This window comes from Protopterus annectens, chromosome 3.part1 (genome assembly GCF_019279795.1).
Source record: "Protopterus annectens isolate FY-2018-M chromosome 3.part1, PAN1.0, whole genome shotgun sequence".
NCBI classification, from domain to species: Eukaryota; Metazoa; Chordata; order Ceratodontiformes; family Protopteridae; genus Protopterus; species Protopterus annectens.
The window spans coordinates 388,705,991-388,731,185 of NC_056732.1; the positions used below are offsets into that span (position 1 = coordinate 388,705,991).

Genomic DNA, 25,195 nt, shown 5'->3' on the forward strand with positions numbered 1-25,195 from the left:
TCATCAATACCATACTTCTATTCCAGTGACCTACTCAGTATTACTCCAGGGATAGTAAACCGCAAACTGTCATGATAACTGCTGGCCAGTGATTTACTCACTTGAACCTCTGTCACATACCTCTGCTTAGACATTAGATCGAGAATACTTTCTTTCTTTGCCTAAGTCCAGCTTCCATGAAAGCCTTTACTGTTCCCTTGTTTGCCCTAACCCAAGATGTATGCATTTAGTTGACTGTTAGAACATGAAAGCCCACCCCACATTCTTCTCTTGGAAGTATATCAGTGCATCACTGTATCAGAATCATTTTCCACAGCTGGTTTCAATGAAAACTCAGTAGTAGTAGTGTAGGTGGTGCTATGTGTCTGTGTACTGTATTGACAGTAAGTTTTGCTGAAATGGACTGAAACTGGTTATGTTACAGGACAAGACATTACAAAAGACAGCACAGGAGAAATTATGTGAGATGGGCTTGCAGATGCTGTGTGTCTGAGTCTGGGACTCTGGGGGGTGTGAATGTCAGATGTTGCTTGCATTCAGGGTTGCTAGAATGGGTCTAATTAATTTTTCCTACATGTGCAGTCAGCTAAGTTTTGATAGCATTAAGTATGAAATTGTAAGGATCACATTTCTCTTGTATGGAGGTATAAGAAGTTTTGCTCTCCCTTCAAAAATAAATGCACTTTTAAGGTTTTGATGAAATCAATATTACTTTCAGCAAAGCTACTTTTGTGTCCAAGTGAATTTGTTTCAACAGGCTGGTCACTGAGATCACATTCAGTAGTGCAATTTTCACTGTTTTCATATGTAATCCATTTCTGCCTGTCCATTAGTTTGGCATTTTAACCAGTCATCATCATTCTTTACTAAATTTAGTGGGCTACATAGTAACAGCTACTCGCCAGGGACACATTGCTTCTTTCACCTTTACAACCACTGTCAGTCTTTCTTTCCTCTTTTTCACCACCATAAATGTCTCCCACACACACTGCCTTTTATACGATTCCAGGACCATCTTTGCACATCTTGAATCTAGGATTCACTATATCTCAGTCCTGACACACTGCTGCCCAAGTTTCTTTTAAGCCCACAGTATCTATACTTCCCTTTAAAGGTACATCATGCTACTGACACTTCTAGCTAAGCATTTAATAATATAAATATCACTTTCCATTCAACATTTCTTCTCATGATCCCTTTACTGCCTCACCTGTCATACCACAATCCTCTGTTTCAGTTTAAAGGGACTCATTATTATGTGTTTCTGTAGTAAATCAGTTTAGGGAAAGAATAAAAAAATGTCTGAATGAAATGGTTCACAGCATATACCATCTGCTCATCCCATATGCTTTCTCAGTAACTTGTTAATCTGTATTCCTTAGCATCACCTTCTCGAACAGTCACTAATAATGTCACAATTCCTCTGTGTACCTTGCTTGCATGTGACACTGTCAGTATCTCAAAGAAAGTCAATGTGTTGTTTACCCCCTGCAAAACTCTTCTAATTCCAGTGTTCAAAACTGTGCCTCTTCAATTGTATTAGTAATTGTCCTCATGCATAATCATATTGAGTTTATATCGTCTTCTGGACACTTTCACCTAACCTGAACTTGCTCTGTCCTGTGTAAGTAATGACATATTCCCCACCATGAGCTAAAACCCTCCTTAGCTTCTGCCTAAACATCACATTTAATGGTATCTCGCAAAGTACCCAAATAATCCTTAAGCATAGTCTACATTCCCTTTCACCTCTTCCATTCTCTGATCACTCTGGGCTATTATTTCAGGATTCTTTTTTGCGCCCTTATATCATCTAAGATTTTCCTGTCCTGGTTGTTATAAAAAATCCCTTTTTCATTTTCATCAGCTCAAATACTCCTGTCTTAACCACTGCTATCTTCGTCAACTACACAATTTCCTTATCATGTGCAGTTTTACAACAGGGATCCTATTCCTTTACTTTATTTCAAATGCTCCTGTCCCTACTTGGATAATTATCCAGCACACACACTCTCTCTGAAGATCACTTACTCTCCAAGCGTTTATATACCATTTCTGTTTCATATGTACAGCAACAGCAGCTGCAAGAAAGTACAGTTGTGTACACTTGCCATAAATGTAGATGTTTGAGTGTATTCACTGTTACAGTCATTACATTTGGGTAATCCGCTGGCAGGTTGCCCTCAGTCGGCCTGAATATCAAAGTCTTGGGTCCTGCGTCAGTTGCTGTCTCCTCTTCCATGACGTCAGTTCGTCAGGGGGTATAAAACATGCAGCCGACACCATTTTATTCAGTTTTTCTTGCCCCAGATGTCAGGTGCCCCCCCAAATGGGGAGCAAAAATATGTATATATAAATAAACAACAATATATATAAAAATGCACTTTTAGCAACATAAACTTTACCTTCATCTAAAAGCAAATACACCACAAAGGCTTTAGAATATATTGAAGGAAAGAGAAGTTCTAGAAAAGAAAAGGGGGGTGGCGGGTGGGTAACCCAGACTGCAACAGTGAATACATTCGAACATCTACATTTATGGGAAGTGTACACAACTGTACTATGTTTTTCGTGTTTCACTGTTGTGGTCATTAAATTTGAGTAGAATCCCAAAGCTATGGATGGGAGGATGGAACTAAATAGCATTAGGATCGGCTATAAGGCCCTAGAGAACTGCAGTGGCAAAGCCTGCCCTGGACTTAGAGAAGAGAGGCAAATGATAATGCTTTGTAAAAGTATGAACAGAGCTCCAAGTAGCAGCTTCTAGAATGTCTTTGGTTGGAACTCCTCTGAGAAAAACTGCTGAGGTAGAGACAGCCCTGGTGGAATGTGACCAGATTCCCTTGGGCACTGGTTTACCATGATGCAAGTAGCAGAAATGAATGCAGTGGCTTATCCACTTAGAAATAGTATGCTTTGATATAGCCTTCCCCTCTGATCCGGCAGCAAATGCCACCAGTAGTTGCTCAGACTTTCTTAGAGATTTGGTTATGTTTAAGTAGAATCTTAGTTGTCTGTGTATGTCCAATGAATGCAGAATCCGCACCCCCTTGTTCTGCGGATTTGGGTAAAATGTTGGCAGGTGAATAGTTTGGTTAAGAGCCACACTGGATACCGCCTTAGGCATAAAGGAAGGATTAGTTCTGAGGGACACCCTGTCCGGGTAAAATGTAATAAAAGGCTCCACAGCCATGAGGGCCTGTATTTCTGAAACCCTTCTTGCTGAAGTGATTGCCAAAAGAAAATCTGTTTTCCAAGATAAAAACTTTATATCCACAGTAGCTGCTGGTTCAAAAGGAGGCAGGGTGAGATTTTCCAGCAAAAAATTGAAGTCCCATGCAGGAGTTGGTGATCTTCTGGGAGGCCTTAAAATTTTCGCCCCTCTAAGATACTGTTTTAGCAGAGGATGGGAAAAGATGAGAGGCTCCGTGTTGTAATGAGCCGAGATGGCAGAGGCATGGATTTTTATTGAAGAAAAAGATAGGCCCTTGTCAAGCATCTCAGTCAAGTATTGTAAAATCTGAGGAATATTTGGTTTTGCTATGTCTGTTCCTTGTGCTTGGTTCCAAGCACAGAATCTCTTCTATTTATCAGCATAAGATTTCCTAGTACTAGGCCTTCTGGCTTCCAAAATGACACCCATCACAGATTTAATGAGAAGTGTTGTTTGAATAATTACATGATCAGCCATGCTGCCAGGTTCAGAGTTTGGAGCTGAGTGTGCAGAATTTGATTGCTCTGCTGAGACAGTAGATGAGGTATTTGAGGCAAGTACCAAGGAGGCAGTTGAGATATATTCCTTAGAATTGGGTACCAGTGCTGGCGAGGCCAGTCCGGAGCAATCAGGATCATTTTTGTTTTTTCCTGTCTGACTTTTAGTAAGACCTTGGGGAGAAGAGGAAGAGGAGGAAAAGCGTAGACAGTGTTTTCCAACTGAAGGATAGGGCATCCACTTTCCATGCTTGCCTGTGATAAGTCCTTGTGCAGAATTTGGAATTTGTCCAGTTGATAATTTTGGGGAGAGATGTATGTCTGGGCTCCCCCATTTCTGTGTTATTATGCTGAAGACTTGTGGATGCAGTTTCCACTCGTGAGGGTCCATAAGATTTCTGCTTAGGTCGTCTGCCAGAGTATTTTGTTTTCCCTGGCAGGAATTGAGCTTGAAGATGTACTTGATAAGTCAAGGCTGTGTCCCACAATGCCATAGCTAGTCTGCAAAGGGGGTAGGAATGTGTACCCCCCCCGATTGTTCATGTACCACATAACTGTGGTGTTGTCTGTCTTTATCAGTAGTTGTCCTGAATGAAGTAAGTCCTTGAAGGCTGTCAGGGCATTCTTAACAGCTAGCATCTCTTTCTGGTTGATATGCAGATGCATTTGTTTTGGGCTCCATATGCCCTGAATGCATCTCGCCACCAGGTGGGCCCAACCAAGCATAGTCTGATGCATCTGTAGTTAGGGTTTGGGTGGCAGGGGGTAGAGTGAAAGATCGTCCCTTGTTCTGATGACATGTCTCTGCCCACCAAAGAAACTCCTGTTGTAGGCAAGGAACGAGAGGAATCATTGTTTTCAGACTGTGACAATGTTGACTCCATAAACTTTTTAGATACCACTGAAGTTTCCTTATATGCAGTCTTGCATATGGAATTAGTAGAATGCAGGATGCCATGAACCCCAAAGCCTGCAGAATTTGTCTTGCAGATAACTGGGTTTTTGTTGCCATCTGTCTGAAGTATATAGTCAGTTGCCTTTGTTTGTCTGGCGTAAGGTAAGCCATCTGGGAAGTTGTATTCAAGCTTGCACCCAGGAATGTAATTTTTTGAGAGGGTACCAGTCGTGATTTCTTTTCATTTATTGTGTACCCTAGGCATGTTAGAAGCCTTTTTACAAACACCAGATGTTGAAGAAGAATGTCCTTGTTTTCTGCTTGAATAAGACCATCGTCCAAATAAGGATAGATTTGTATGCTTTGTCTGCAAAATGCAATTACTGGTGCCAGGCACTTTGTAAAGACCCTGGACACAGTAGATAAGCCAAAGGGCAGAGCAGAGAATTGGTAATGCATAAAACCCTGCCTTGAAGCGGAGGTATCCTCTGCACGATTCCCTTATTGGGATATGCAGGTATGCCTCTTAAGTCTAGAGTCACTAACCAAACGTTCTTGCCCAGCATGGGCAGTAGCTGTTTTAAAGTCAGCATTTTGAATTTTGGGATGTCCAAGAACGTGTTCAAAATCGATAAGTCCAGTATTGGACGCCAGGCATAGTCTTTTTTGGGTACCAGGTCCTTTTTCCAATTGCATTTGCTGAATGGCCTCATCCCACGAGGGACGAACTTGTTTCTGAGCCTCTGCCCATTGATTTTGTGGCAGATCGGGTTGTGCTTTGTTTCCTCCAGATTTGGAGGTAGAGGAATCATTGTTTTGACCTGTAAGAACCCTGCAATTGGTATCTAAAGCCTTTTGAGCACCTAGATTTGCCTTGTGATGCTCTGTTGGACACAGGAATTAGTAGGCCAGTGCCTACTGAATCTGACAGTTTGCATAGATTTAGCTTTGTCTTCCATTTCTTTAAAACCTATTTTGCTCCTTGAGCCAGGCATGTCTTCTAATCACAGATCCAGTAAAGGAATCAAAACCACATTGCAAAGTATGCTTTCCAACCTGTTCTGCTACATGCAATAATTCCTGTAATTCTTTATTTTCCACAAAATCAGAAATCAACATCATTTTCTGCTTCAATAAGCCCATAACATGCTGTTGATATTTAAGCATATGAAACTGGCAGTTTAAGGCCCTAATTGCCAAGGTTTCTGCAAAAGAACAATCCTCAGGAGGAGATGCAGATGGGATGGATTCTTCTGCATCTGAATCTAGGGTAGTATAGAAAAATTCCTGATCAGAAGAAATAGAAACCTGATCTGAAGATTCATAATCAGTGTCTTGCCTAGGCCTCTTAGCGGGGGGGAAATCAAGGTAATTAAGTCCTCAGCCATTTTGATCATCTGTTTTTAGGGGGGCTGAGCAGCACGTGGCTGTGCGCCGCTTTTTAGACTTAGAAGTTGTTTTGTTTTGAAGCTGGTGTCGGTCTTATATAGAAATGTTGACAGTCTGTCTCTTGTCTTTTCTTTGCATTTTTGTGAACTCCTAGTCGGATTGCTATCCGACATTTCAGGGTAATTAAATCTGGATCCAAAATATTCTGAAGCAAAATATATGTCCTTAATAGTGCTGGTTAAATCTAGCACAAAACTGACAGCATGGCACGTTATGATCTGGGCCTAGTCAAGGAATACAGTACAAATGAAAATCCTTATGAGGTATTTGCTTCTGACAAGTAATCCAATTATGAACTTTACTAACATCTGTAGTGAAGAAAAAGTTTTTTCAACGGGGTACTTTGCTTTAAGCCAGCAGATTACCCAAATGTAATGACTGCAACAGTGAAACACAAAGACCATCTCACCAGATCAGAGAATTGGTAATGCATAAAACCCTGCCTTGAAGCGGAGATATCCTCTGCACGATTCCCTTATTGGGATATGCAGGTATGCCTCTTAAGTCTAGAGTCACTAACCAAACGTTCTTGCCCAGCATGGGCAGTAGCTGTTTTAAAGTCAGCATTTTGAATTTTGGGATGTCCAAGAACGTGTTCAAAATCGATAAGTCCAGTATTGGACACCAGGCATCGTCTTTTTTGGGTACCAGGAACAGTCTTGAATAAAACCGTTGTCCTTTTTCCTGTTCTGGTACTGGTTGAATGGCCCTCATATCCACGAGGGACGTAACTTGTTTCTGAGCCTCTGCCCATTGATTTTGTGGCAGATCTGGCCAACCGTTTGGAATTGGCAAAGTATGGAAATGAAATCTGTACCCCTGGGATACTATGTTTAATACCCACTTGTCCTGGGTAATTAACTGCCAATTTTGAGCATGAAGTGCTAATTTTCCCCCCAAGGGGGCTGCCAAAAGATAAGTGCTTGGTGATGGTAGAGGGAAGTCATTGAGACTGCTTACTGTAGGGTTGTGCTTTGTTTCCTCCAGATTTGGAGGTAGAGGCACCCCATTGCTTTGACCTGTAAGAACCCTGCAATTGGTATCTAAAGCCTTTTGAGCACCTAGATTTGCCTTGTGAGGCTCTGTTGGACACAGGAAAGGACCAATTTTTAGTAGGCCAGTGCCTACTGAATCTGGGTGGCTGCACTTGTAAGAAATCTTTTACAGTTTGCATAGATTTAGCTTTGTCTTCCATTTTCTTTAAAACCTCTTCTGCCTTATTACCAAAGTATCATGCTGTAAAGGTGCATCCAACAATTTAGCCTCAACATGATCAGGCAGATTTTGCTCCTTGAGCCAGGCATGTCTTCTAATCACAGATCCAGTAACTGCGGCCCTGCAAAAGGCCTCCAAGGAATCAAAACCACATTGCAAAGTATGCTTTCCAACCTGTTCTGCTGCATGCAATAATTCCTGTAATTCTTTATTTTCCACAAAATCAGAAATCAACATCATTTTCTGCTTCAATAAGCCCATAACATGCTGTTGATATTTAAGCATATGAAACTGGCAGTTTAAGGCCCTAATTGCCAAGGTTTCTGCAAAAGAACAATCCTCAGGAGGAGATGCAGATGGGATGGATTCTTCTGCATCTGAATCTTCATAGGGTAGTATAGAAAATTCCTGATCAGAAGAAATAGAAACCTGATCTGAAGATTCATAATCAGTGTCTTGCCTAGGCCTCTTAGCGGGGGGGAAATCAAGGTAATTAAGTCCTCAGCCATTTTGATCATCTGTTTTTTAGGCATGGGGCCTGAGCACGTGGCTCATGCGTCGTTTTTTTAGACTTAGAAGTTGTTTTTGTTTTTGAAGCTGGTGTCGGTTTTATATAGAAATGTTGAGGCGTGAAAACACCCTCAGAAGCTGGTGTCTGCTCAGCGGCTTCAGACCCATCCGAGGGAGAGACATCTGCAGGTACAATACTCTGAGAATCTCGCGCCATACCGGACTCCGCATGGGTCTCGGTAGAGGCCTGCGACTCAAAAGTAACGGGTAGCCTCACTGAGTACAGGCGACTGGCTTAGGAGACGCTTCATCATCGGTTTTGGACCTCGACAGTCTGTCTCTTGTCTTTTTCTTTGCATTTTTTGTGAACTCCGGTAGTCGGATTGCTATCCGACGACATTTCAGGGTAATTAAATCTGGATCCAAAATATTCTGAAGCAAAAATATATCGTCACTTAATAGTGCGTTGGTTAAATCTAGCACAAAACTGACAGCATGGCACGTTATGATCTGGGCCTAGGCAAGGAATACAGTACAAATGAAAATCCTTATGAGGTATTTGCTTCCTACAAGTAATGCAATTATTAACTTTTACTGACATCTGTAAGGAGCAAGAAAAAGTTTCCCCAACGGGGTACTTTGCTTTAACTGAAGACTTCGGTTCTGAAACTTGAATGCGAAAATTTCAGGAGTCGGCCAACCGGCACTTGCAAACTGCTTCTGCTTCAGGCACCGTGCGGCAAGAAAGACTGAATAAAATGGCGTTGGCTGCATGTTTTATACCCCTGACAACCTGACGTCATGGAAGAGGAGACAGCAACCGACGCAGGACCCAAGACTTTGATATTCAGGCCGACTGAAGGCAACCTGCCAGCAGATTACCCAAATGTAATGACTGCAACAGTGAAACACAAAGACCATCTCACAATCCTCTTCTGGACCCCTTATGTATCCCTGCTAATACTGTACCTTGCTCTATACAGCCATACTTTTTTTACTAAATCCTTTGCTCCCATCTTTCCCACAAGATGGGGCTTCATCATAGACCAAGTTCAACTTCTCACAAACCTCACACTCTTTCCCATCTTATACTTTTCTGAAACACAACAAAGATCCACAATCTGCACACTTTATCCACCTCTACTCCCCTTGATTTGGTCTCCTCCATCATGTTGTTTGTTGACTTAATGATGTTCTACTTGCCTTGCTACTCTGCTCTAGTCAGCAATACAGTTAAAGACTACCTTTGGGTTTTAGGGATTTGCCTCCTTTATATTGCTGTTTGTTAATACTTGATCACATCAGCCTTTATTATAGGTGACTGTGCTTAAGTTTTAAATGTGTAATATAATATGAAGGAAATAAATCAGAGTGGACTATAACGTAAGTAAAATCTCTCTGATCAAGATGGGTTGGGAAGGAGAGGATTTAAAGTGCAGCAGATAATATTTCTGAATTACTATTTGACAAATTTTTACAGCTTGGAATAATCACCACAGTTTTAGATTTAAAAAATGGCTATATAAAAAGTTAACTTAATTTCACAGTTCAGCTTAAGTATAGAAATTCACTTTACGAAGAAAACTCAAGATAAAGGGTAATGACATCTAAGGCACCTTTTTCCTTCTGGATAAATTACTTTTGAAACAGCATGCTAATACAAACCTGAAAGGAAGAAAATACATTTCAAAAAAGTAAAACTGTACAAAAGTTTGCTTTGCTATGGACATCACAGAGTTCTCTATGAGACATTTATTTTGCTATGGAAATCATGGTCTCTCTGTCAATTTGTTTTGCTATGGAAATTGTGGTTCTCTGCCAGCAGCTTAAACACTACTTGTAATACCTCTAAAATAATCTTGAAAGGCACTATGTTTACTTATGACTCACATAGTGGGGATGTCGAGTGGTTTTCCTGGTCCAACCTTCTAATTAGTATTCTTGTACACAAAACCATTTGACGGGCAAGACTTACCTGATGTACAGTTCCATCTATTTCAACAGGTACTATGAAATCAGCATTTTTAATTGGCTGAAAAACAACAGAAAGTAAATGAAGTTAATAAAGTCATCCACAATACAAACAAGTTGTTTTACACATTAGCATAAAATGTTACTAATCAAACATTTATGCATACGCTCAACACAATTAAAAGCCTTTTAAGCAAATTTGTTTTGTTGATTTTTTTTTTGAAAACGGCATAAACAATAAAAACAAAGCAGGGTTACTCAGACTCCATTGAAAACAAATTAAGTGGATAGGATATCTTTTTAACAAGCACACCTGAATACACAAGCTTAACATTCAAAATCCATACCTGACTCAAGTGCTTTGGAAGCTTTAAATTGCATTTACCTCATGTTACTTAACAAATTAGCAAAACCTAACAGGGCATGTCAGCAATTTCAGTTCAGGTCACATGGAACATATTTGTTTCTAACTACAATATTTAAAATGCTCTTAAATTGTTCAAACAAAATTATGTTTGCTAGTCTCAGAAAAGAACACTGCAGACTGTGTGTCCACAAAACACATACTAAGGGAGGATGGAGAGCAGAGAATGTTCTCCACTAAATGAGCATGACTTCAGAATATGTGCACTTTTTATCATTATTAAAGAGAATAAGCCATTAAAGAAAGTAATTAAATGAGTTTTGCTAATTAAGTACCATCATTAATAAACCACTTACTCCATAATAGTAGTAAGAAACGTACACAAACCACATTCAATGTGCTGCATCACTATATCCTTCCTGGGTCTACCTAAGAGCATACAGTTGTGGTCAGCAGTGCCCAATGAAACTGCACAACTAAGTATTGCTCATCTTGTCAAATAATGGTCACTGGCTTACCCCTTTTAGGAAAGGTAAGTAAGAGTACATGGTGGTAAATGCACTTCATGCTCTAAATTTAGAAATCCAAAAAGTACCATTTTCTTGAATACTGCAATTGGATCAAACAGGGTAGAATAACTGACTAAATATATTTAGAGTAAAGATGTCAAAAAGAAAAAGTACAGTTTTGTACCTACCATAAATGTAGATGTTCGAGTGTATACACTGCTGCTGTCATTACACTTGGGTTATCCTGCCATCAGGCGGTTCCGCAGTTGGCCTGAGTTCCAAAGTCTTGGTCCGGCATCAGTTGCTGTCGCCTCCTCCCTGACGTCAGTGCGATAGGGGTATATAAGATGCAGCCGACGCCATTTTCTTCAGTTTTTCTTGCCCCAGATGTCAGGTGCCTCTAAATATGTAGGCAATTCCAATTGCTAATAAAACATACATAAGAAAAGCAAAAAACAACTTACAGCTACCAGCAAATACTCCCCATAGGTAGTAAGGGTAGAAGACGTAGGTACGTGCCAGCCAGTAAGAGGGGAAGGAGGGAGGGTAACCTGGACTGCAGCAGTGTATACATTCGAACATCTACATTTATGGTAGGTACAAAACTGTACTATGTTCATCGTGTTACACTGCTGCAGTCATTACACTTGGGTAGAATCCGAAAGCTGAGGAAGGGTGGCTGGTCCTATAAGGCATTAGGGGTGGCTATAAGGCCCAGCTTTAGAAGGCAGATGGTGATGCTGGGTGAAGGTGTGTGTACACACACACTGCACTGCTCATTCACTTGAGTGGTAGAATCAAGCTGAGGAAGGGTGGCTGGTCCTATAAGGCATTAGGGGTGGCTATAAGGCCCTGCAGCACTGCAGTGGCGAAGCCAGCTCTGGATTTAGAGTATAGAGGCAGATGGTAATGCTTGGTGAAGGTGTGTACACAACTCCAAGTTGCTGCTTCCAAAATATCCTTGGTAGGTACTCCCCTGAGGTAGGCAGTTGAAGTGGCTGTTGCCCTGGTGGAGTGAGATCTAATGCTGCTAGGTACAGGTTTTCCATGGTATGTGTAGCAGAAACGTATACAATGTCCTATCCATTTTGAAATAGTCTGTTTTGAAATGGCTTTTCCCTGTGCTCCTGCAGTATATGCTACCAATAATTGCTCAGATTTTCTGAAAGCTTTGGTTGTCCAAGTAGAAGTATAACTGCCTGTGAATGTCCAAAGAGTGCAGTAGTATCTCCCCTTTATTCTGTGGTTTAGGATAAAAAGTTGGCAGGTAAATAGTTTGGTTTAGAGCCACACTGGATACCACCTTTGGCATAAAAGTAGGGTTAGTTCGTAAAGACACCCTGTCCTGGTGGAAAATGATGAAAGGTTCCACTGCCATTAGTGCCTGTAATTCTGAAACTCTTCGTGCTGATGTTATTGCCAGGAGCAGAGCAGTTTTCCAAGAGATACATTTTAATTCTGCTGTGTTGGCTGGCTCGAAAGGAGGTAAATTAGCTTCTCCAAAACAATGTTGAGGTCCCAAGTTGGAGTACATGCTCTACGGGGCGGTCTTATGTTTTTAGCCCCTCTGAGGTACTGTTTTAACAGAGGATTAGAGAAAATTGGTGGATCCGTGTTGTAATGAGCAGAGATGGCAGAGGCGTGGATCTTGATGGATGAGAAGGAGAGTCCTTTGTCCAGCATCTCAGTTAAGTATTGTAGTATCTGAGGAATGTTTGGGACAAGAGGGTCAAGGCTGTGAGCTTGGTTCCAGGCACAGAATCTTTTCCATTTATCCAAATAGGCTTTCCTGGTACTAGGCCTTCTGGCCTCCAGAATGACATCCATAACAGCTTTGGAGAGAGGCATTGCTTGCTTGATTAAGGAATCTTCCACGCAGCTAGGTTTAAGGTCTTTAGCTGGCTGTGTAGTATTCGTTTGTTGTGCTGAGTCAGCAGATGTGGGATTTGAGGCAAAATCCAGGGTGGTTCTTGTGCTAAGCTCCTTAAGATTGGCATGGCCAGTCTGGTGCAATCAGGATCACCTTTGGCTCTTCCTGCCTGGCTTTAATGAGTACCTTTGGCAGGAGAGGTAGTGGTGGGAAAGCGTATACTTGTAGGTTTTCCCAGCTGAATGAGAGGGCATCCACTTTCCATACTTGTGGATGGTAACTCCTTGTGCAGAATTTTTGTAGCTGGCAGTTTATTGGGTATGCAAACAAATCTATGTCTGGGCTCCACCATTTCTGTGTTATCATTCTGAATATTTGTGGATTCAACTCCCATTCGTGGGATCCATGATGTTTCTGCTTAAGTCGTCTGCCAGTGTGTTTTTCTCTCCTGGCAGGAATTGCGCTTTCAGATGAACTTGAAGGTTTATAGCTGTGTTCCATGAAGTCATAGCTTGTCTGCATAGGGGGTAGGAGTGAGTGCCCCCTTGCTTGTTTATGTGCCACATAACTGTGGTGTTGTCTGTCTTTAGTAGTAGTTGTCCTGGATGCAGCAGGTCCTTGAAAGCTATAAGTGCATTTTGAACAGCTAGCATCTCTTTTTGATTGATGTGAAGATGCCTTTGTTCTGCGGGCCACGTGCCCTGAATACATTTGCGTGCCATGTGTGCTCCCCAGGCGTAATCCGATGCATCTGTTGTCAGTGTTTGCCTGGCTGTGGGTTGTGTAAAAGGCTGTCCCTTCTTGAGGTGACAAGCTTGAGCCCACCATTGAAACTCCTGTTGAAGGCAAGGGATTAGTAGTATAACTGTTTCCAAACTTTGACAGTGTTGAGACCATACATTCTTTAGGTACCATTGTAGTTTCCTCATATGCAGTTTGGCATATGGAATTAGTAGTATGCAGGATGCCATGTAACCCAAGGCCTGCAGAATTTTTCTTGCAGGGAGTTGGGTCTTTGTTGCCATCAATTGAAAGTATTGAGTCAGTTGTCCTTGTTTGTCTGGTGTGAGATAAGCCATCTGGGCCGTTGTGTTCAAGCTGGCACCCAGGAATATAATCTCTTGTGAGGGCACTAGTTTTGATTTCTTTTCGTTTACTGTGTACCCCAAGCTTTTACAAATGCCAGATGCTTTAGAAGAATGTCCTTGCTCTCTGCTTGAATCAGCCAGTCGTCCAGGTACGGATAAATCTGAATTCCTTTCTGTCTGCAAAATGCAATTACTGGTGCCAGGTACTTTGTGAAGACCCTGTGCGCAGTAGATGAGCCAAAGGGCAGTGCAGAGAATTGGTAGTGCATTGAACCAGCTATGGATCTGAGGTATCTTCTGCAGTTTTGTCTGATAGGGACATGCAGGTATGCCTCTTTGAGGTCCAAAGTCACGAGCCAAGCTTTCTTGCCCAGCATGGGAAGAAGCTGCTGTAATGTCAGCATTTTGAATTTCGGAACATCCAGGTAAGTGTTTAGAGATGAATGATCTGGAATGGGCCTCCAGGCTTTGTCCTTTCTGGGTACCAGAAAGAGTCTTGAGTAAAATCCTTGTCCTTGCTCCTGTGGGGGTACCTTTTGAATGGCTCTCATATCCATGAGTGCTGTAATTTGTTTTTGAGCCTCTGCCCATTGATTTGGTGGCAGATTTGGCATTCCTTTTAACCTTGGCAGAGTGTGAAAGTGGAACCTGTAACCTTGAAACACAATGGTGAGAACCCATTTGTCTTTGGTGATCATTTGCCAGTTGTGGTAGAAGAGTGCCAGTTTTCCTCCCAAGGGGGCTGCCAAGAAGGACTTGTTTGGCAGCTGTAGTGGGAAGTCATTGGAGCTGCTTTTTATATGGTTGGGGCCTGTCTTCCCCTTCTTTCTGGCCTGATGCAACCCATTGTCGAGGCCTGTAAGGACCTTGTGTTTGACCTCTACCTCTTGGACGTCTGTATCTTCCCCTTTGAGGTCTGTCTGTAATTGGAAAGGACCAATTCTTAGTTGGCCAGTTTCTGATAAATCTAGGTGGCTGAACCTGTAAGAAATCCTTCACCGTTTGCATAGATTTTGCCTTATCCTCCATTTTCTTTAATACCTCTTCTGCCTTAACTCCAAATAACACATCCTGCTGCAAAGGTGCATCCAATAATTTTGCTTTAACATGATCTGGTAACATATGTTCTTTTAACCAAGCATGTCTTCTAATGACAGAGCCTGTAACTGCTGCTCTGCAGGAGGCCTCTAGAGAATCAAAACCACATTGCAAAGTATGCTTTCCCACTTGTTCAGCTGCATGCAATAAATCCTGCATTTCTTTAAAATTAGGAGGATCTGATTCTGGAAGCATTTTTTGTTTTAACTGAGACAGTAAAAATTGCTGATATTTTAGCATGTGAAACCGGCAATTTAAGGCACTCATTTCTAAAGTTGCAGATGTATATACCCTCTCCTCCTCCCACGTAACAGGCTTTCAGCACACCACACATAACACCAGCACAGGTCTCTCTCTCGCTTAGCATTGTCACGCGTCGCTCAGTCATGGCCACATAACAAGCACTCCAGGTCTTGACACAGGTAGATGAAACGAGGAGGTCACGTCACGCCTGTCAATGACACCTAGGCAGCCATATGAAACCTTCACCTGATCCTTTTCGATTATAGCCCAGATGATGATCAGCTTTAACCTTTAATAGTATCCTCCTTCACCTAGAATGATGCCCATCAACAGTGATATGATGATGTCATTTGCTTGGACAAGCCGCTGTGTGAAGAGGCGGCTTGCACCTGTGTCTTCCTGATTCGGATATGGGCGAAACCGTGCACCCCCATAGTGCCTTTTTTGAAGCAAGGCTCAAATTCTAAACTGGGCACTACCTCCTAAAAAATAAAAAAAAAAACTAAAAAGCTGCAAATTTAAACCACCACCCTAAATGCCAAAAAACGCACTCTAAAGGCCCTTGTGCCAGAAGGAGAACATCGTCTGTGTGGCTTCTCGAGAAACCTGGTTCAAGGCTCTGTGAGCACCCCAGCACTAAGGGAGTTTCACTCCCTATATCGCGTTCGGCCCAAAATCCGACAACACCAGCCCCAAAGGGTGGACCAAACACCAAGACACTCACCACACCTCAAGGTTGTTATACACGCAACGATACCCACATCACATCACGATGCATCGGAACGACATCCAGGAGACCATCCAATGCTTTTAACCATTGCAGCCCTCTGCCTCTCAATTTGTCAACATGGCTCAACCTCAGAAAACCTGGGACATAAACATGGCCAAACAAATGAGGGAAAGAAAACACCCTTCAACCTACTAACATATGGGAAATTACTATATATACTGAGCTCTAACCTCTCAAGCCCAAACACTCTAGCCCAGGTTCTGGATGGAATAAACTCAAACCAAATGCAACCAGAGGAGAAAACCACAAGAGGAGAACAATACATGATCTCATCATCACACACATGGGTGGGAAGTATGTTCAACACCCCAGTGGACCCAGATCTGGTCATAATCGATCAAATCAACTATCCTGCCTGGGTCCTCAATCCGCCCCTACCACCTGAAAAAAAAGACCACAGTGAAAAACCTCAAAACTTCACTTTCTAAAAACTAAACTAGTGTGGTCTCAAGGCCCCCCCCTGAGCCAGTGGTAAACATTACTCAAAACCGCCACTTAAATGCCTTCTACCAGCACCTGGGACTGCATGGATCAGGCAATCCCAAACAAAAAACTAAGACTCTTTGTACCAAAGGCAAGCGTCCAGTCTGGTGGGCCTTCCTGTATCCAAGCCACTCACAAGCCATCGATCAAAAGATCAAAACCAACAGTACACAGTGACAAGAACCCACTGGGCCAAACCAGGCTGGGCCATGTCAGACTGTGGGCCTGTCTGGTGGTGTCACAGAACTCACAACTGGTGGTTGTCTTGTTCGGCATCTACAGTCTGCAGTACAAGCAAAGGCAGGGCTGTTGGAGTACACAAGCAAACACAAACTAGGCGGCTAGGCGAAAAACAGAAAGCACACATGACACAGATATCAGGGGCCTCACACTTTCTTTCCCCATCTGTCTAATGCTCTGGAATCTCTGTCAGAGGGAACTGGATTCTTGGCTGATGAGGCCTTAACTCCTTTGGGTCCATAAGAAATAGTTTCAGGGTCAACTACAGGGCTTTTACACAGAAATTTATGTGAGTCAGGGACTCTGTAGTATCTGTCAGGTTTAACAGGGGCTGGAGGTAAGGAATCAGGATTTAAGCTGGATTCAGTATACACATCATCCACAATATCTAACACTGGCGGAATAGCAAGGGGTCTGTGTTGAGGTAATAAAAGGAAGTCTCTGAGCCTTTTCTTGGATTCTGAGTAATCCTGGCCTTCCCGGTGGAAATGCCCCCTCATGGTATGTAAGGTTTCCCCAAAGGAGTAGTCCTCAGGCGGTGAGGCTGATGGAATTGATTCCTCAGCATCAGAATCCTCATAAGGGGGTAAAGAGTATCCTAGGTCTGAGGATGAATGAGAAGAGATGGACACCTGGTCGGATGAGTCATAGTCTGCATCCTGTCTAGGCCTTTTATCAGGAGGGGGATGGGACCCCCTGATTATAGTGATTAGGTCTTCGGCCATTTTGAGCATTTGTTTCTTAGGCCTGGAGGCCTGTCCTGGAGAATGCTGTATTTGTTTCTTTGACTTTAAAGGAGTCTTAGACTTAGCTGAGGGTTTTAATGCTTAACCGAGTAGGTCTGAAGACACCCTCTGAAGCTGTAGGTTGCTCAGCTACTCCGGATCCCTCTGAAAGGTTAGTCTCGGTAGGCTGAAGAGCTTGTGCGTCTGAAGGCCCAGCCATCTCCACGTGGGAGGTGGTTCTACAAAAGCGGTAGTCAGGGGCTGTGAAGGCACCTCGCTGAAAACCGGAGAACCGGTGACTGGCCTGGAAGAGGCTTCGTTGTCAGTTTTTGGGCCTCGGATGCCTATCCTTGTCTTTGCGCTTTGAGCGTATTCCGGTCGTAGGAAGTTCCGATGGCATGGTATAATTGAATTTTCTACCAAAATAATGTCAGGCAAAATCAAACCGACGTTTAATAGTGCGCTTGTTAAACCTAGCACAAAACCGACAACCAGTGACGTTGTGGTTAGGGCCTAGGCATGGGATACAATAGGAATGGAAATCCTTATGAGGTATTTGCTTCCCACAAGAAATACAGTTATTAACTTTTACTGACATCGGTCTGAGGCAAGAAAAAGTTTCCCCAACGGGGTACTTAGCTTTGTAGAAGACTTTGGTTCTGGATTCGGAATGAAAATCTGAGGAGATGGCCGACCGGCACTTGCGAACTGCTTTTGCTTCGGGCACCGCGCGGCAAGATAGACAAGAAAATGGCATCGGCTGCATCTTATATACCCCTGTTGCACTGACGTCAGGGAGGAGGTGACAGCAACTGACGCCGGACCAAGACTTTGGAACTCAGGCCGACTGGGGAACCGCCTGACGGCAGGATAACCCAAGTGTAATGATTGCAGCAGTGTAACACGATGAACATCTGGGAAATGCAGATTAGAACAATTTGAGCAGCCAATGATCAGATGGAAACGTACACAAAGAGGGAAATATTGGGAAACAATTTAAATATAAAACAGTAAAAGCAGAAATGTCTTATGTAGAGCTGGGGTAAAGTGAACAGGGAGACTGCCTTGGGAGTAAATTGTCAGAAGTGCTCAAGCAGGGGCATGCCTCTCATCTTTTTCACTCAAGATGTCAAGAATTCTGGACAATTTCAAAAATAATGGGGGTACAAATGTCCAAAACCAGGGACAGTTCGTAATTATCACTGTAACTCACTCAGAAAGATAACAGAATAACAGGATTTGTATCAACATATATTTTTGAAACAATACAAAGTATGACCAGCACTACTGGTTAACTGTAATGCCTTGTAATTAAATGCAAAATTCTAAGAGGTTCATGACAAAGAAAAGAGACAAAATCAAAGAAGTCAGTTGAGAGGTATGACTTACAGTCAAGGCTGAAGCACACAATAGCTTTGACAAACTGTTTATTAATGTTAAATTTGTAGCAAATAGCTTGCTACTGTTTCAGAGCAGAACCACTTTTTTTGTCTTCAAGATGAAGACATTTTTCTTTACTCTTGAAACTCTCAGGTGGCATGATCAGCAGGTGTTGATGGTGTGGGATTACACTGCAGTACCAGAATATGTTTATGAAATGCCGGTATTACATTTATGTTCATGGCTGAATGCTCAGTGTGCGGTTGCAAACTCCATTATTCCTACTGGACACAGCAAGTAGAAGAGTTTGCTTCTTTTTTTTGGTACTCAACTTAAAGTTGGCAGGGAGGCTGAACAGGGAACTGCACAGAATGCCACATGAGCTAGCTACGGTTCTGGTCTTATGCTGATTACCAAGCAATATTGGGCCTTATGAACTGAAGTGAAGTATTATGCTTTACCTGCATGCCAACACATTTATGACTTGTAATTCAAGTAAACCCTCACTCTATATCATCAAAACCAATACAGGAACAGACATATGGGTACAAGAAGGCTGAGGCAAAAGACAACATATAGCTACAATGTACACTGACCATGAGATTTTAACAAAAAAGAAAATTAGTGCTCGTGTAGCACTCAAGTTGATCACTTACTTTTTTGTGACACTAAGTTACAGTACACTGTATACCTTCAGGACTATCCAGTACATGTAATAATCTGCTATTATTTAGAACGTTCCATCAGCAGAAGACATATACCACCTGTCCACCACCAGGGCAAATAATCAAGCATAGAGCTACTATAAGTAGTACTTAGCTACATGAGTCTCAAGCCCCTTTTCAATGCTTGATACCTGCGTTTCCTCAGATTTTCTGCTTTATATGACAGTTTTACTTCCTACTAGGTATATTACCAGAAGCACCTAGACATACCTTTTAAGCTTCTGTTTGTATTTCATAGCATGATGCCATTTTGCACAGCTTCTACAACTGCACTGCCTTGGTCTTTGTCTTAAAACAGTCCCTTGTCTATGCTGTATGCTGTGTATGTTTGTGTGTGTATACAGTAACATGATATGTCACTGAAGTGTACTCTTGTCGAGGGCATGTTATTCAAATCACAGTGATTGAATAACGTGCACACTGAAGGGGAGTACACTGACAGAGTGCTGACAGTGACAACATTGCAAAATACCGATAAGGCAGTTTCCTGTTTTCCTTGGTATTGTGCGATCTTGGAGTTAATATATATAATTCAGCAGGAGTGTGAGGGATGCAGTTCCACAGGTGAGGTATGCAGTGGGCTTGCCTCCCTAGAAAAAAACAGGAGTGAAATTTAGATTTTTACCATTTTTCAACAGCTCTGTCTTTCAAGTCATTTTCTTTGAAAGGAGTTTGTTCAAGTTGTGTTTTGATGGGTTACCACCAACCCACATGCACACACACACGTGAGCGCATGTGTGTGTGTGTGTGTGTGTGTGTATGCTGAACAAGCAAAATATTAAAGTAAGGGAGATCACGAGTGAGTTTTCTGTCCTCTCAATGACACTCAAAGATGCCTGTCACCCAAAGACTGACATTCCCCTTGGAAGACAAATGCACAATGAATATTCAGAGATAATCATAACACAGAAGAAGCCATCCATCTGTAGTACAAGCTGAGGAGGACATATGTACAGGGGTGCATGGGTGCATTACACTGGAAGTAAAAAGTAAATATCACTATGAAATGGCCCACAAAATGCTACTCTGCAAGGAGGGTCTATATCAGAACATTGAAAGTTCATACTTTTGAATGTTCTTACATCGACCCCTATTCAGCGAACGCTGAAAATAGCAAAACGACAGATCACCAAATGTTTTCCTAGGGAAAGAATTTGGTTGTCCGTTTCTGTCGTTTCGCTATTTTCAGTGCTGTGGTGGAAAGTTACGGGTCGGGTTCAGGTAAGTGTGTGATTGGGCGTGGGTTAGGTGAGTTAGGGTTAGGGCGCGAGGGTGGTATGTGTGCGATTGTGTGGACATGAGGGTTAGGGGGTTAGGGCGGGTTAGGTGAGTTAGGGTTAGGGTGAGGTGAGTGTGCGATAGCGATGGACCTTAGGGTTAGGGTTTGGGTTAAGGTAAGTGGATAGTTACTGGTGTTTGTACAGTTTAGTGTAGGGTTAGCTGTAAGATTTTGGGTGTATGTGTGTGGACTGCTGTTTGTTTGGTGTGCTTGTGTTGTGTGTATGTGTTTTGGAACAGCAAATGTTTTCCCTAAAAATTTGCTGTTCTGAATGTTCGATGTTGTCAGCGTTCGCTGATTAGGGGTCGATGTAAGAACATTCGAAAATGTGAACTTTTGGTGTTCTGATATAGACCCCTGCACGGAAACTGTAAAAGCTTAACCTACCAGTGGCAGACAATTGCACACATATTACCCTACATTGAAACATGCTCAGGACGGCATACAAGGCTAAAACACTCACCAGTCCATGCATCAGCTTCAGTGGTATACATTTTCAATGATGTGTAAAACAAAGCTATACGCAACATGCACAAAAGCTGCTGATGATATACAAACTTTGATGAGTAGAAAGAAAAGTTACATGAGGTCCTTAACATAAAGACTCCAAGGCTTTATCTTGTAGATTTGTATCATATGTCTTCTCTTAATGTCTATCCACAAAAAGGTGGTGGCATTTGGAGACAAGATTTCTACAAATCATAACAGGTGTCACCCACTGACACTGTGGCCTTGATTTGAGACTACGGAAACAGTAACATCACCTCACACAGTCTAAATCTTCCTCATCCTCAACAAATTCATCCTCATCTAATTGAGCACACCTTATCCCTGTTACAAAAGGGGTGAGTACACGTCAGTTCCTAACAACTAGGCTCAACCAGCCACATGGTTAAAACTTCTGAAAGATAGCAGATGACAGGTTGATAGGATCCACTCACTACAGACAAAACTAGAAGATCTGACAATAAATTATACTGACTACCTTACATAACTTTTCTGCACTACTATGGGCATGACAGTGCTGGCATTTGGTGGCAATATTTTTACTAATTGCAACAGGTGTCACCCACTGACACTGTGGCCCTGATGACAGTATGGAAAGAGCAGCATAACCTCACACAATCCAATTCTTCCTTAGCTACTTGAGCAGACCTTATCCCTGCTACAAAAGGGGTGAGCATACATCAGTTCCTAAGAACTGAGGTCAACCAGCCACATAATCAAAAACTTCTGAAAGGTAGCAGATAGCAGGTTGACAGAGCCACTCATTACAGATTTACACTAGAAAATCTGACAATAAATTATACTGACTACCTTACATAAGTTTTCTGTACTACTCTGGGCCCCTCATGCAGCAGATCCACACCACATGGTCAGTCAAGTCCACACTAGGTACATCAATTGCTGACACTGCAGTGCAGCATAGATGGGTGTTGTACTTCTAAGTGTGCCATCCTTCGGATGAGATGTTAAACTGAGGCCCATCTGCTTGAGTTAGTGGTGGCTCAGGTGGATCTAAAAGATCCCACAGCACCTATTGAAAACAGTAGAAGTTCATTGATGCCCTGGACAAATTTCCCCTAGTACTATAAATTCCACCATGGTTCTCCCTTGAAAAGAGGTTACTAGCCTAGTGAGATTAACCCAGTCAAAAACGACAAATAAAATAACACACATGAGGAGGAAGAGGAGGAAAAACACAAACAGGAGCCATTTGTCACTAGTTAGTATACAAATACCTTTTAATACTGCAAAAAAAAAATGGAATATTCTTTGTGCCTATACCTTTAAGGAACAATAAGATTCTCAAATTCAATGAGATTTTCTGTAGTTATAGGATGCATCTTTATTATTTAAGAAGTTTGTTACATTTATGGTTCTGATGAAGTCCCATTACATTTTGAGAGATGAAAGCGCTTAACCAGTTTGTCTTATTCCTTTTGTTTTATTAAATTATTCTCATGTGGTTTATAAACTGTGAGTGGACTCCTTCACTTTGTATTAGGGCTTTTGTGTTTTGGCAGATTACACTATGTGAGGCGTTTTTCCAGGTTTATTTTGCCACTAAGGCTGTCGATTATCAAGTCTCTCCCTACAGTCTTGAGCCCTCTTATTTCCTTATCTCTGGGGACTCCCCAAAATAAGGATAAGAGTTGATCAGAAGGGCCAACCTGCATGCAACCATAAAGATGATTTGCGCTGTCACCTGAATCTTGATAATGCAGATATTTCTATATAAAGCCTTAACCCCCCTCCCACTCTTCATGGCTAACATGAACAACCACATCACTTAAGGGCATTCTGCATCCTCCCAATATATGTTTGTGCTTCCATCCACAAGCTAATGAAGGCTACTGTCACCAGCTTCGGATTGCCAAGGCCAGATTATTATTATTAAAAATAACAGTTACTCAATCCAACATTTCAATCCTTGTTTCAATATTTACTCTCTCCTCATCATAGGATATGAAAAGCAGTATCTGCAGAGTGTTTTAATCCTCCCAGAATAACACCTCAGCTGCCTAGAGATACATAAGCAATGTAGTGACGTCTCAGTTTTGTGATCTACACCTGCGTACGGTGCTAATAAGTATATAGCACAACTTTAATTTGAAATCCAACTATTCTATAAATAAATCTAGGTTTTGTTTTTAAGTTACCCTATCCTTAAGGAAGCCAATACGGGGCATCACTAAGAATAAAATGTGTAGTTCTGAGATTTTTTTCCCTTTTGCAGCTGTTACTACTTCTAGGTAAAAAATGACAACATTTTAAATCACAAGTTAGGTTTTCAGCTTACTTTATTTCATTTACTTATGTATTTGTGCATCTATTTATTTACTTAGACTGGTCAACAAACACTTTTCAGAAATGACCTGGAAAGAAAGATGCAAACAGTTTTATAACTGTTGACACTTGCATGCTTCCAGCATTACTCTACAATATTACAAGATATAGAGTTTCAAAGCATAACACTGCAGAATTTCAACAAATAATATAAACATGCATGATGAAATACACAGCATTAGGAATTGTACCACAGCAAGTTAAAATGCTACTTTGATAGTTAAGACAATACAAACATAAACTGGGGATGCACCAATGGTAAGTTTGTCCCAGTTCATAAAAGGAAGGAAGAGGTAAAGTACGATATGTAGCATGATCCTGTAAAGTGTTTACGACAGAGGTGCAGATACATTAATTACTAGAAAAAACATATTACAGTTTTCCCATTTACATGCATTATACATTACATATGTTTTCTTTCTTTGCAACAACTGTCTTTCAGACTAACATTACATAAATTGCCCAATTCCTGCCTTCCCTTAAACCTCACGCCTTATCCTGACCATTATTTTTTTATTTATTTTATTTTTTTTATTTTACATTTGTTGACCGGGCTAGTCCAGCTGGATTTATGTCCATTTTCAGTGGAGGCCGGGAGAAAACTCAGAGGTAAAATCAATTTTAGAAATACAAAAAAGACATAGTACAAATGTGTTATGCAACGGGAAAAATAAAATGTTACTACATATATTATAGATCTTAACTAACTAAAATAATGCTAAATCAGACTGATTAAGTTAGAGGTTAACTACTAGCAATGCAAAAAAAGAAGGTAGGAAATATTATAGTGAATAAAGTAATATTTACAAAGAAAAGGGATAATTTGTCAGTTGAAGAGTTGAGGTAGATGAGGAAATCCAAGTGGTTAAGAAAGGTTTATGATAGAGTAAGGTGCAAACAGGTTAGTCTGGGTTGGTACAAGAGCAAAGCCAGAAATTATTAAGATGTATTAAAAGTTGTTTCTTAAAGAGTGGAAGAGTGGGCAAAGAGGAGATGTCAGATGGAAGATTATTCCATATTTTACCTACTGAGTTAGAAAAAAGGCAGTTGCCTGCAGAATTAATAATTTTGGTAATATTAACAAGTAGTTTATCAGAGGAACGTAGTTGTTTCAGGTTAATATAGGGAGTCAAGAGGTTACAAAGAGCTGGTGTTTTAGAAGGTTGGTATAGAATTTTGTGTGCTATTAAAAGTTGTTGAAAAATGAGCTTGTTAGGGAGTTCCAGCCAGTGTAGTTGTTTTAGGTTTAGACAGTGGTGGGCTCTGAATTGGGATGAGGTGGCAAATCTGGCAATATTATGGTAAGATGTAGTAAGTTTCTTAAGGTTACTTTTAGATAGATTAGTGTAAATAGGGGAAGCATACAGAAGGGTAGAGATAAGGTGTGTTTGGGCTAAGGTTGTCCTAGCTTCAGGTGTGAGGAAGGGCTTTATCCTGTACAGGGATCCGATTTTTTTATTAACTGCTTTTATTGTGCTGTTGATTTGACAATCATAGTTAAGATTATTATCGATAATAACACCAAGAAGTTTAGTTGTGGAATCAGGAGAAATTATGGTGTTGTCAGTTGCTGTAATACAGAAGTTTAACAAAGTCGATTCTGGGTAGGTGAAAAGAGTAATAATTTAGTTTACTTAGGGTTAAGGAGTAGACAGCGATTGGAGAACCACCATTCTACAGTTGAGAAGGCTGATTGAGTTTGAATCTGGAGTTCGGTTTGAGAAGAAGCAGTGCAAATAATAGTGGAATCATCTGCATATTGTATGCAGGTAGTGTTAGGGATAGATGATTGGAGGTCGT

At 41.5% G+C, this 25,195-nt stretch overlaps 1 protein-coding gene across 3 annotated transcripts in view; it reads right to left on the reverse strand.

Annotated features, from left to right (window-relative positions):
* CTDSPL (CTD small phosphatase like) overlaps nt 1-25,195 on the reverse strand; it is a 1,248,266-nt gene that overhangs the window by 499,801 nt on the left and 723,270 nt on the right. For all 3 annotated transcript variants that reach the window (XM_044066860.1, XM_044066861.1, XR_006364219.1), the window contains one exon: nt 9,756-9,812. In XM_044066860.1, the coding sequence (XP_043922795.1) occupies nt 9,756-9,812 (57 nt within the window). The remainder of the gene's footprint in view (nt 1-9,755; nt 9,813-25,195) is intronic.